The 13723-nt window shown below is 37.0% G+C and overlaps 1 protein-coding gene across 1 annotated transcript in view; it reads right to left on the bottom strand.

Moving 5' to 3' along the window:
- The window catches only part of LOC150081148 (vacuolar protein sorting-associated protein 26B-like), a 202775-nt gene that overhangs the window by 91041 nt on the left and 98011 nt on the right, over positions 1 to 13723 (bottom strand). Inside the window, exons 4-5 of the mRNA XM_090380943.1 lie at positions 13112 to 13187; positions 6851 to 7007 (exon numbers count right to left, since the gene is read on the bottom strand). Of these exons, the coding sequence (XP_090237069.1) occupies positions 6851 to 7007; positions 13112 to 13187 (233 nt within the window). The remainder of the gene's footprint in view (positions 1 to 6850; positions 7008 to 13111; positions 13188 to 13723) is intronic.

Below are 13723 nucleotides of genomic sequence, written 5' to 3'. Positions count from 1 at the left end.
TTTTTTACTTGAAGAGTGAGATAAGTTTCCTGCAGATAGATGCTTGCTGGGTTATATGTGGCCAAAATATCTTTAATGACCAAGCAGCTGGAAGCTAATGGGTTAGTGATTAATCTTCTTAATGAACAAAAAGAATTAACAGAAGGTAATTTTTCTTCTAAGTCTTTGGCTGCCTTCCCTTAGACTTTATTAAAGAAAGATTTAGTTTTAATGTCTCTTTGCCATTATATTATTGCATTTATATGGAGTTCACTATAAACTGCAGTAGAAATTGTTTGGCATCCAGGCCTGGATGTGCAGTACAATTAAACAAAATGTAAGTATTTACTATAGTCTGTGGTAAAGTAAGAAGATAAGTTCAAATCAGAAATAAGGTTTTATGAATTATGGTATGATAATAATGTATGATTTTGTTGATTCTTTGATATAGCAACTACTTTGATGATAATAAAGGGTCTGAGGAGGGTTTCCTGTTTATATTCCTATTCACGGTACTTAAAGTTAAAATAACTTAGATAGAGATTTTGTAGGTATTACTTAGTATCGGAAAGGGTATCAAATCCACGTGTTTACCGTTCGAAAATTAATCAGTAAAATCTATTAATCTTGTCGAACTTCACTGGCAATTAAATTGTACTTTTAACTATACATATAATTAGTAAAAATAAATAATTAATACATAACTTGATACGGAAGTTATATAAAGGGATTTCGTAGATAACACTCGTTACTGAAACGCGATACAGCATATCCGGAATTCGATAGCATTAGCTTTGTATAGTATAGTGCATAATATAATATTGTCAATTAATCAGTACATCTATTAATCTTGTTAAACTTCATTGTCAATTAAATTGTACTTTTAACTATATATATATAACGACTTAGAGTACAAACGTAACAAATAATTAATACATACTTGATTAGCATTAGCATTAGCATTAGTAGAGGCATTTGATGCAAGAAAGAAAGCTTATGCAGCATCAGCCAAAAAAAAAAAAAAAAAAAAAAACCACTCCCACTTCACCCCTCTGTTCGTTCAAAATACCTGTCCAGCTGAGCCTTAAACTTATTTAGGCTATCAACTTCCACGACAAGGGATGGAAGTCTGTTCCACCAACCAACCACTCGCTGGCTAAAGGCAAATTTCCGCACGTCTATCCTACATCTGTCTTTCCTCAATTTGAATTTATGCCCTCTCAGGTGATTATTCTGAGCGAGAGGAAGAATCCCATCAGCATTGAGCATGCTCAAACCATTCAATGCTTTATACACCTCTATCAGATCACCTCGCTGGTGCCTAGTCTCCAGACACAGTAATTTGCAAATCTTAAGCCTTTCTTCGTAAGAGCACCCCTTTGTTCCATTCACTAATCTTGTTGCCCTTCTCTGTACTCGTTCCAGCAGCTCTACATCCTTCTTGAAATGAGGCCTCCAGGCCTGTATACAGTACTGTAGGTGTGGCCTGACCATTGCCTTATACAAGGGAATATTCACCTCCTTATCCCTGCTAGAAAAATTCCTATATATCATTGACAATACACCATGAGCTACTCTTGCAGCCCATCTGCACTGCTCAGAGAACTTCATATCTGCCTGCACAACCACCCCCAGGTCCCTTTCATTCTCTACCACTGTCAGTGCAATACCACAGAGTTGATACGTTGCTCTGGGGTTGCTGTTTCCCATGTGTAGTACTTTACATTTGTCAATGTTAAACTTCATTTGCCACCTCTCAGCCCATCTGCTCAACCTTTCCAGATCCTGTTGCAGCAGCATAGTGTCAGTAGTGTCCTTGACAACCCTGCCTACCTTTGTATCGTCTGCAAACTTCAACATTAAGCTTGATATACCATCATCAATATCATTTATGAATACAGAAAACAATAATGGACCCAACACTGAGCCCTGAGGGACTCCACTAATAACATTAGTCCACGACGAGCAGTGTCCATTGATTACCACTCTCTGTCTTCTCCCCCTCAGCCACCCCTTTACCCACAGCAGCAATTTGCCTCCAATGTTACACTGCTCCAATTTGTGCAGCAGTCTTCCATGTGCAACAGTATCAAAAGTCTTTCTAAGATCCAAGTATATAATATCAAAGTTATTCCCTGCATCCAGTTCCTTTGTGACTGCATCATAGTATCCAATCAAATTGGTCAGGCAAGACTTCCCCTTAACAAAACCATACTGTGTCCGAGTTATAACTGAAGTCTTGTCTAAATGATCCTGCAGTGCTTCTTTAACTAGTGCCTCCATTAATTTTCCTGGAACAGAAGTTAAACTCACAGGTCTATAATTGCTTGTGTCAGCTTTTGATCCTCCTTTGTGAATTGGGGTCACATTTGCACATATGGAAGTTATATAAAGGGAACGGATACGGAAGTTATATAAAGGGAACTCGTAGATAACACTCGATACTGAAAAATAAATATAGCATTATAACTGTGTTAAGATACAAGTTTAAGGTTTTAATTTTGTTCTGAAATTGTAATTTTATTGACATTTAAATCGAAATCATGACTCTGACCAGAGCAGCAAACCAAAAGGCTCAAGCTAATGGGAGTGCTGTGACTCAGGGGAGAACTGAGGGGGGGCGGTTGCCCTCTGAATCACAGCCTTTTAAGATGCACTGTTTGCTTGATGTTTGCGGAGCAATCGGGTACGGGACATGATACTGCCATGGGGGATGTCTTTGTGTGTGCACGATGCAAGGAGTGCAAGAAAATTAGGCGACAACTCGGCGTTGTTATGGGCCTATATGAGACCTTGAAGGACAGGGTGGATGCCCTCGAAGGAAATAAATTGAGGGGCCCATCAAATTCTCAGCTGCCCACATCAACGCCAGAGCTTGGACTTGGTCATCTTGCAATACAGAGGCAGCCCCCAAGGCAGAATGCGCTGGTCCAACAGCGACTAGTAGTTGTTGGTGACTCAATTGTCAGGGAAACGGGGAACATGCTTTGTAAAAAGGATAGGTGGAACAGGACCAGGGTATGTCTGCCAGGGGCAAAGGTTGATGACGTTGTAGAGCAGATATCATCTTTTAAGGGCACAAAAGGTGATATAGTTGTACACGTTGGCACTAATGATATTAAGAGTAGGAGACCAGCGGAATTACTTAACAAGTACAGGTCACTGTTGAAAAAAGCCATGAAGTAGGGTTGAATTTGAAAGTGTCTGCAATTCTGCCCAGACACGATAGGAGGGAGTATATGATGAGAGCCTTGTCGATCAAATCGGCCCTGGAAAGTTGTGCAAGGCTCAAGGGGTAGAATTTTTTTCAGCATGGAATGTACTTGTTAACAGGAGAGATTGCTTCTACAGGGATGGGATACACTTAAATAGAAAGGGTGCAAGAATATTTGCTGATGCTATCGAGGCAGTGTTAGGTGGGTCGGAAAACTGCTAGCTTGGGGGGAGACAAAGACTAATGGATTAACAGTAGCCACTGGCAGAGGTGAAAGAGATTCTTGCACTGCTTCTATTGGAATGAGCAGAAACCTGAAAAACAAGATGCAGGATATTTCAGAGACTGCTGGAAGTCATTGCGGTACAAGTAAACACATGGGTTGTGTTAGGGTAGCTAAGAATAGAAACAGGTGCATGTATACTTGCGCATACACCAGTGCTAGGAGTTTAGTAAATAAATTTGATGAATTTGAGGTATTACTCAAAACATCAAAGGCAGATATTGTTGGGATATCAGAGACGTGGTGTCACACAGATATAAGGAATGCAGAACTGGAATTTGGGGAGTACAACGTCTACAGAAAGGATAGACAGGATAGGAAGGGAGGGAGGAGGGGTTATGCTATTAGTTAAAAAACACATAAAATCCAAGGAAGTGAAGCCAGTCGACATCGATGGACAGGGCAGTGTCGAGTCAGTTTGGTGTGACATAAGCATAGGTAAATCAAAATTGAGAGTAGGAGTGTGCTATAGGCCTAATGACTCTGATGAGTATAATAAGATACTGTACAGGGAAATAGAATGGGCCAGTAAATCAGAGTGTCTTATAATGGGGGATTTTAATTTCAGAGATATTGACTGGAATTTGTGGGTTGGTCACTCACACACTAGCAAGGCTTTTGTGGATTTATTGGATGATTGTTTTCTACACCAGCATGTTCGGGAGGCAACTAGAGGGAGTAATACTCTTGATCTGATTATCAGTAGTGATTCTTCATGCATTAGGAATCTGCAGATAAAGGAACCACTGGGTGGCAGTGATCACAGTGTGCTGAAGTGGGATTTACTCAAGGAGGTAACTACCATCAGAGGTAAAGGGAAGGGTTTTTGCTTTCTAAAGGCGACTATGATGGTCTGAGACAGTATTTAAATTCTATACAGTGGGACCAACTGATGATGTTACCAACAGCAAATTCAAAATGGGAAGCATTCAAGGAACTAATCTTGGAAGCTACCAGGCTTTACATACCAATCAAGAAATGTTGTTCAAGGTTCAGGCCTAAATGGTTGTCAGATGAACTAATGAGACATATGGCAGAGAAGAAAAATGCATGGGATACATACAAATTAATGGGTGACATGGAAGCCTATGATAGATATAAGTTGGTCTGTAACCAAGTCACAAAGGAGATTAGGCAGGCAAAGGCAGATTATGAGAAATCCTTGGCAAAGGATGCAAAGAAAAACAGAAAAGAGTTCTTTACCTATTTAAACTCAAGAAGGAAAGGGATGAATCAGATTGGTCCACTGGATGTTGATGGTTCAACAGTTGAGGATCCAGCTCAGGTGGCTAACAATCTAAACGGGTATTTTGCATCTACATTCAACATGAGGAGTTATTCAGGAAGGGGAATGTCGTAGGTGAAGTAAACATTGGCAGTGAGCTAGATGATTTTCTAATAACTGAGAGGAAAGTGGAGGAGAAATTGTTGAGGATAAACATAAAAAAAGGCACCCAGGGTGGATGGGATCTATCCAGTTATATTAAAGGAGGCAGCAAAGGAAGTAAGCAAACCCCTAGCCATAATTATGAGAGCTTCTTTGGACTCAGGGGAGGTACCCATGGACTGGAGATGTGCAAATGTAACCCCAATTCACAAAGGAGGATCAAAGGCTGACACAAGTAATTATAGACCTTAGTTTAACTTCGGTTCCAGGAAAATTAATGGAGGCACTGGTTAAAGAAGCACTGCAGGATCATCTGGACAAGAATTCAGTTATAGCTCAGACACAGCATGGGTTTGTTAAGGGCAGGTCTTGTCTGACCAATTGGATTGGATACTATGATGTAGTCACAAAAGAACTGGATGCAGGGAATAACTTTGATATTATATATTTGGATCTTAGAAAGGCTTTTGATACTGTTGCGCATGGAAGACTGCTGCACAAATTGGAGAAGTGTGGCATTGGAGGCAAATTGCTGCTATGGATAAAGGGATGGTTGAGTGGCAGAAGACAGAGAGTGGTAATCAATGGACACTGCTCAACGTGGACTAATGTTATTAGTGGAGTTCCTCAGGGTTCAGTGTTGGGTCCATTGTTGTTTTCTGTATTCATAAATGATATTGATGATGGTGTATCAGGCTTAATGTCCAAGTTTGCAGATGATACAAAGGTTGGCAGGGTTGTTAAGGACACTACTGATACTATGCTGCTGCAACAGGATCTGGAAAGGTTGAGCAGATGGGCTGAGAGGTGGCAAATGAAGTTTAACATTGACAAATGTAAAGTACTACATTTGTCAATGTAGTACTTTACATAATGGGAAACAGTAACCCCAGATCAACGTATCAACTCTGTGGTACTATGCTGACAGTGGTAGAGAATGAAAAGGACCTGGGGGTAATTGTGCAGGCAGATATGAAGTTCTCTGAGCAGTGCAGACGAGCTGCAAGAGTAGCTCATGGTGTCTTGTCAATGATATACAGGAATTTTTCTAGCAGGGACAGGGATGTGATTATTCCCTTGTATAAGGCATTGGTCAGGCCACACCTTGAGTACTGTATACAGGTCTGGAGGCCTCATTTCAAGAAGGATGTAGAGCTGCTGGAACGAGTACAGAGAAGGGCAACAAGATTAGTGAATGGAACAAAGGGTTGCTCTTACGAAGAAAGGCTTAAGTTTTGCAAATTACAGAGCCTGGAGACTAGGCATCGGCGAGGTGATCTGATAGAGGTGTATAAGGCTTTGAATGGCTTGAGCATGCTCAATGCCGATGGGATTCTTCCTCTTGCTCAGAATAATCACCTGAGAGGGCATAAATTCAAATTGAGGAAGGACGGATGTCGGATAGATGTGCGGAAATTTGCCTTTAGCCAGCGGGTAGTTGGTTTGTGGAATAGACTTCCATCGCTTGTTGTTGAAGTTGATAGCCTAAACAAATTTAAGGCTCAGCTGGACAGGTATTTCGAACGAATGGAGGGGTGAAATGGGAGTAGTGGTTGTTTTTTTTTTTTGGCTGATGCTGAATAAGCTTGCTTTCTTGCATCATATGCCTCTACTAATGCTAATGCACCAGTTCATACAATATTAGATCTCGTCTTTTGCAGTGTATTATACCTGCAACAATGGCCAGTCTGCATGCTGTCTGATTGAAAAACAGAATAATTCATGAGGGGAGAGCTATTCCTATTCCAGGCTTCAAACAAGTGAAAATTAGTGAGCCCACTATACTGCCACTGAAAACAGCAATAATGCAAATATCAAAATGCTTAATTGTTTTAATTATTTTATGCATGTTAACAATTCAGTCAACAGCATCAATTCCACTATACTCCAATATATACACATGGGAAAATTTAAATAAACATGTTAATCATGTGAAACCATCTGAAATATATATATTTTTTAATACACATTCTATACCACCACTCACCTTAACCTGACATTGGATCCTGTATATGATTCATAGGGCTTTTCAACATTTACAAATTCAAAATCATAGCTAGAATTTTGAAGTAAATCACCAGGCCTTGCAAGTTCTTTGACTAAGGAAGTAAATTCGTGATGATTTCCCCTGTCATAGTATAGTTCTGAAATATTTTAAAAAGCCTTTCCTATGTACTCAGAAAAATAAAAAATTGTAAAAAAATAACAAAAAACAAACAAACTCAACTTTAAAAAGCAAATTCAGTTAATTTAATCAAACATCACAAGTTTAATAAGACAAAGCTCTAAGCAGGCAATGAAGGTTTAAGCAAATAATAATGTAATTCTTCAGTACATCTGACCAATTATTCAGTATCTCTTACTGAAAAGATGTGGCAGTTGAAATCACATCTGATCAATTTTTAAGAAAGAGCAATCAAAATTTATATAGATTGGCCATTTTGAAAAGAACTCTGGGGAATGGCTTCCATAAAGGGAATTGCCCAAGTAGATATGTTAGAAACAAGTGATGTGAAAATGTTTATTTACTTTTGGGTTGGATTTTGTTGTGTAAATGAGTATAAGTTTTTGTCTGCAATGTAATGTCTACTGAAAAGGCTGGAACATTATTAAAAAAAAAAAAAAGTTTCATTACGAGGACAGGTACACAAAATTCTGTTTAACATAGAAAATATATTAAGAAAAGATGAAATGAATCTGGAAAAAATAAAATTTTACTGAACAGTGTAGTGTGCCATGTAGTGTCTATGGCAAGAGTAAAATGAGCATTGTAAGAAGGTAAGAGTTCAAGATGTATTGATGAGCTATCATCAATAAGCAAATGGGGGGAAGGAAAAGTGGTAAACAGAGTTTGACAGTGCACCCTTTGTATAAAAATTTGTCAATCATCAAGAAACTTCTCCCTATTTTGAAACAAGATTTCATGTTCAAAACTTGGATTTTGAATGAGTTTCTTCTTAAGATTTTTTGTGGAAAAAATGCCAAATGGCTAATTTTGTTTGAAAGGCAGAAAACAGCAAGTTGGAGAAAGTTATCTTATTGTGTCATCCTGTAGAACAGTCATCAATAGTCATCAAAGATACACAATAGTGTAGCTTGATGAATTTTTACATTCATTCGTCAAATGTAAAAAAAAAAAAAACTTTTTGCTGAAAGTTGTCTGATGAGCACAGAATTGAAATGGTAGCCCATGACTGATTCAAGTGTCCAGGTATTCTCCAGGCAATTTTCTCTCACTATCAGGCACCAGTCATGGAAGGGGGGGGGGGTTATGACAAGAGTATGTGATTAGGGTTTACCTTCCCTCACCCATCCTCTCGTCATGGTTATTCTTCAAACCAAACCTTTGAGAATTTGAGAATACTCAAACCTTTGAGAATTTGAAGCCTGTGAATCCTTCCAGAGCTCCATGGTTTCAAATTGGCAGATGAGCACTGAAGTCAACCAACGGGCTATCATCCTCAAGACACTGGAACTTGCATTAGAAAAAAATATTTTACTAAACATGCAATAAACCGTTCCTTTCAATAGTTAATAAAGTTGTTACTATGTACATTGCCATTCACCTATAAATTATCAGGAAGTTGGTATACAAAACATATCTTCATTGTTTAAAAATAGCAAATTAAGCAACATTCACAGATAAAAAAAAAAACAGCAAGAAAAACTAAATTAAATCCAAATCAATAAAGGGAAAAAAGCTTATAAAAGTGCAAAGACTTGAAATGGACAGAAAGTTCTAAATTTTTTTCAAGTCATAATCTGTACTATACAGGCACTCTGTATACGCAATATTCAACTTACATAAATTTGACTTTACATCAAGTTTTTGCCAGCTGGTGAAAATAAAAAAAATTGTGGAAACGTATTTTGTATCCAGTAGGAATAAATGGAGGTATTATGAAAATATCATAATGTGAACCAAAAAACACATTGTTTTTTTGGTAATTCCTTCGAAGACCTCGGAAGTTAAAATTTTTGCTATATAACTGAGCTATTTATCTCTCTAAAAGGTCATTTTTATAATGGAAATTGCACTACATTTTCATTGTTATATTTTCCTAAAGCACATTTCTGGAGGTCACGACCATAAAACAATAAAAACAATTTACACTTTCCAGTTTATTGGGCTTTTCTGTTATTGCAATCTATTATAAATTGGTAGTAAACTCAATCTTACTGCATTTGCGATAATACCGATAACTGGAATTGTGTGGGTTTTATGTTATTATGGTAAAATGTGTTTCCCCTTCGCTGAAATCTTCAATCATATAAAAAACATAAATTTTCAGAATCTTCTCTTCATTCCTATTTACTTATTACAATGATGAAGGGAAAGTGACCAATGGAAAGTGCAAATGGTGGCAGTGCTAGGAAACAAAACAAAATTGATTTAGAAATGAAGATGAAAATAATTAAGTACAAAGCAGGGCTAAGTTTGTTATCTACTGCACAGGAATCAGGTCTCGCTGCTTCAACAATAAATACTATTTTAAAGGACAACGCACATAAAATAACATGTTCAAGGATCAAAAGCGATCACAAAGCAGCATTCAGGTGCTATATCAGAGACTGCAAAGCTATTAATAATAAGGATGGAAAATCAGATTCAGAAGAGAGTGTCCCTGAAGTGTTTGTACTGGCACTTGTCTTAATCTTTTTATTGTACATTTTGAAGCAAACTTTTTCAATTTTTCCTGCATGTGAGATAAAAAAATTGATTAAATAATTCTATTTACAAGTTCGTCGAACATTTCTTTTTTGCTTCAATCAAATTCAGTGCGCATAGTTACGAGTGAGGCACAAGCATTTAGGGAAATTCCGTCTTACATAGAGTTCCATGGAACGCAACCTTTACGTAAGTCGGGAGTGACTATATCTTTCACCACTTTATTTCATCATCCAGCATAATTAAAACAAATCCTTAAAAGTTTTCAAAAAATGGCCAGGATAAAGCTGAGTTATACTGAAACACCATTTTCTAGTTTGTACTACATCTTTTCCCTCTCTAATTTCAAAGTTTTCAAAAAATGGCAAGGATAAACTGGTAAAACTATCAATTTTAGAAGGAAAACTGAGGACAAGGGAGGAATACTGAGGTCTTCCAATAAACATTATGGCTTGGAGGGTGCACAGAAAAGTCATTTCTCATATTCCATACTGTTTTAACTCCAGGGGCTCACATCTGGTGAGTATGGACTTTGGACTTGGGCACACTCAGGGTCCTGAGCTGAATATCATCATTCTTTTTCTTGGTGATCCCCTTCTACTTCTTTCTCTCTCTCTCTCTCAGGGTAATTCAGAAAAAATTTTTTTTTTGGCTGGTGCAGCATAAGCCTCAGGCTTCCTTGCACCATTGGCTAATAATAATAATTAGCCAATGTTAATTTAAAATTGGTTAATTTTAAATTAACTATATTACACACACACCACACAAAATCCCTATTTAAAAGTCCTATTTTTTATTTATTATAATTTTTGGGAAATCCATGTGAAGGAGGTTTGTTCCAGAGAACAGAAATAGAAGGGATAAATGAGGAAGGAAAAATGTTTGGTTCTGGGAGTTTGCAGTTGGACAGTGGATGGATGTTGACTGTTTGAAGTATGTGTTCAGACTGGTTTGAAGGAGAGTGGTGGTGGGGTAGTCAATTACAGATGCCAATTCAGAACAGTACCATCTATAGAAAATGCATACAGCAAAAACTGAATGTCTATAAAACAGAGTGGAGAAACTTTGTAAGAGACATGTCTTAATTAACTTGCTTTAAATAGTCTAGAAGTTTGAGACAGGTTTTGGGAACAACTCCACAGTTCATGGTAAGGAAGATTAAGGATTTGTACAGAACAAGTAAGCATTTTGCAAAAAGGTACTGCAGAGAACAAAAAAAGAAAACCCAGTTTTCCTTTTTATGTAGAGGAAGCAATATTTATATGTGCTTAGGCCAAGTGAGAGAAGTCAGGGTAATCCCCTAATAGAGATATGAGATCTTGTCTACAAATCTAAGTGTCACTGAAAATGATCACAGAAGCAGTAAACTTTTTTTTTTTTTTTTTTTTTGCAAGAAAGACACGGTTCAAAAGGATTGAAGTTAACTAAGTTTTCTTCACCCACCATTGGAGAATTGCCTCTGAATGTTCAAGAAGTTGAGGCAGTTTGTACAGGGCTTGGTTTCTCAAACTGGAAGGTGGATGCACTGTGCTATCGCTCGCATTAGTAGAGAGACGTTAGAAGACAGTGAGGTGTTTACCATCACTTGTAGTGAGTGGTCAGAGAAAAAACTGGATACCTAATTGCTGGTTGTACTTCTAATGGAAAAATCCATCAGAGGTAAAGGCAAGTGCAATGGGACAATAACTGGAAAGAAAAGATTTGTCATCCATATTAGGAACTGCCTGGATATGGGAAAAGCAGAAGGGAAAAACCCCAGCGGAAAAGACAACCACAGAAGAAAGCTCAGGAGTATAGCTTTTGAGAATAAGTAGAGAAATGCCATTAGGACCTGAAGTTTGTTTTCTTGACATCAGAATATCATGTGAGACATGGTAGGGGATGATTTTCCAAGGTCATCAACACAAGAGTTAGAAGAAAACTAGGATGCTATTGAGACAGCTTTATCTTCAGCTGAAGAAGCAATAGAAACATCAGGTTGTAACAGAGGTGGGAGTACAGATGGATAGAAGTTGCCGCCAATAGTCTGGGTAAGAGGTCAGAATGCTTGACTATCACTTGGACAAAAAGCAAGTTTTTAATTTTAAGTGTTCAAAAGAGAGATTCATTAACCACTGTTTTACAGTTATTGCATCCTTTACTGCAGAGAGAAAATAAAGCTGGGGGAGTTGGACATAAGTCAAATGCAATATAGTACATTCATATCCTGAAAACTCTATGCACATTTCTTGGAAAAACCTAGGTTTAGATAAAGGACAAAGTTTTAGAGCAGAATGTGAGATAAAGGATTTCAGTCTAATAAGAATAATTTCACTACCACAATCTAAGCAAGAGCAAAATTTGGTATTGCAAAATTTAAAACAGTAATCCAATCATGAAAAAGAGGAATAGAAATTGTTCAGATCATCCCATTTTGTATTATTATAATGTCAAATGATATAATGGCCATGAGAGAGAGAGAGAGAGACTGCATTGGAGAAGAGGCCATTATGCAGATGTGATCTGAGGTACTAGAGGACCAGTAATATTGAACTTGTACTTTGAAGGGTTGGTGGTGATGAAAAGATCAGGAGTGTTTGCTGTGCGGTTAGGACTCTGTTATCCTGGTAGGTAAAAGAACAAACTTTATAAGGTTATTAATAATGGCAAAAGCCTTTGCATCTCGATTGGCTGAATATGATTAAGAATAATTAGAATATGAGCCTTAGTGAGTCACTAACATTAAAATCGTGAAGAAAAATTACCTTATTTGTTATTTGGTTTTTAGGAGCATTAGCAACTAAGGCCATATTGCTCCGGGATATGTGGTGGTCATTCCCTGAACTTTCCGCATCCTCCGTATTTGGTGGTGACGGGCTCAAACCCCGGTCTAATCAAGAAGCGTGTGCTACGCACTGCTGCTCCTTCCCACCTGGCTATGGAGGCGCCGCGAAAAATTACCTTACTGTTAGAAAAGTCAGACTGGAGAAAATTGAGTTTTAAAGAAAGGAAGTCAGGGGTTCTGAGTGTTTAATAGAATGATAGAGGTAACAGACGAATTTGATAGAATGGAATAAAAAGATTTTAAGCCAGAGGAGATCCCAAATTAGAAAGTCTCTGGAAAGGAATATCACAGCAGAAACATGTACAATATCCCTTTAAAGCAAAAGGAATCATAGAGCAAATTATTAGGACAACTAAGATGAATAGTATTGAGCTAACAGATAATTGAGACTCTGCCAGAAAAGATGTGGGGATTTGGCAGATTTTAGATGGAAATAGATTTGTGAAATGAATGAGAAAGTTTTAGTTACAGGAACTTTACATATAAGGCTAATACATTTATATAACTTTAAAAAGGCACGGAAAAATAATTTAAATAAATTAATGTGGGATATATCAGTTAAAATTAGATTTTTAAGCTTTTTTTAATATTAATATAAGCTATGATTCATTGCACCATTTTTATAATAGTGATATTAAGTCCAGTATTTCAAATTTATGAAAATGAGATCTGAAAGGTTTTAAAAGGAAAATGTATTGCAAACAATTTTATCTTTTAAATAAAACTTTATAAGTTTTAAAAATCCTTATACTTACCAATTTGACCAATAAATTCTATTTTAATTCCTTGGTGTTCTAACTTTGTACCAGGCTTCTTCATTGTGATATTTACCTGCATGGTAATTGTAACTGCTGATTATTTTATCTATTAATATATCATAACTGTATATGAACTAAATTTGCATTGCTTTTCAATATAAAGAAACTTGTATGAACTTCTATAAACACTGCTTTGAAAGTAAAAATTTTTGACTTGCTTAGTAAGACTGAACCACCCAATGAGCACTTAAAATTCTTCATGCTTCAGGGAGATATTCTTGTGGTTCATGCGAGGTTTGGGTGAGGATTTTAGTAGCATAATACTTTGTTTTTGAATAATTTCATTAATATCTTGTATATTTAATTTCTGTAATTTTGTGAAATTATTTTTCGAAATATTTTGGGAAATCATGACTTGGAAATAGCTGAGGGTGATACTCCTGTGACCAATAAGTTCACTGTACAGAATATGGAATATATTCAAATGCTCATCTAATAGACTGATTACTAGCATATTTTATTTAAATTAACAAATATTACATATTCTACTGCAACACCATTACATTGAAATTTTTTTCCAACAATCAACTACCAATACAGCACTCCAAC

The sequence above is a fragment of the Mastigoproctus giganteus genome, chromosome 9, assembly GCF_048544385.1.
Source record: "Mastigoproctus giganteus isolate SK-2022 chromosome 9, ASM4854438v1, whole genome shotgun sequence".
Taxonomy (NCBI): Eukaryota; Metazoa; Arthropoda; class Arachnida; order Uropygi; family Thelyphonidae; genus Mastigoproctus; species Mastigoproctus giganteus.
The sequence above is the reverse complement of the archived record's forward strand: the minus strand, read 5'-3'. Positions and strand labels throughout refer to the sequence as shown.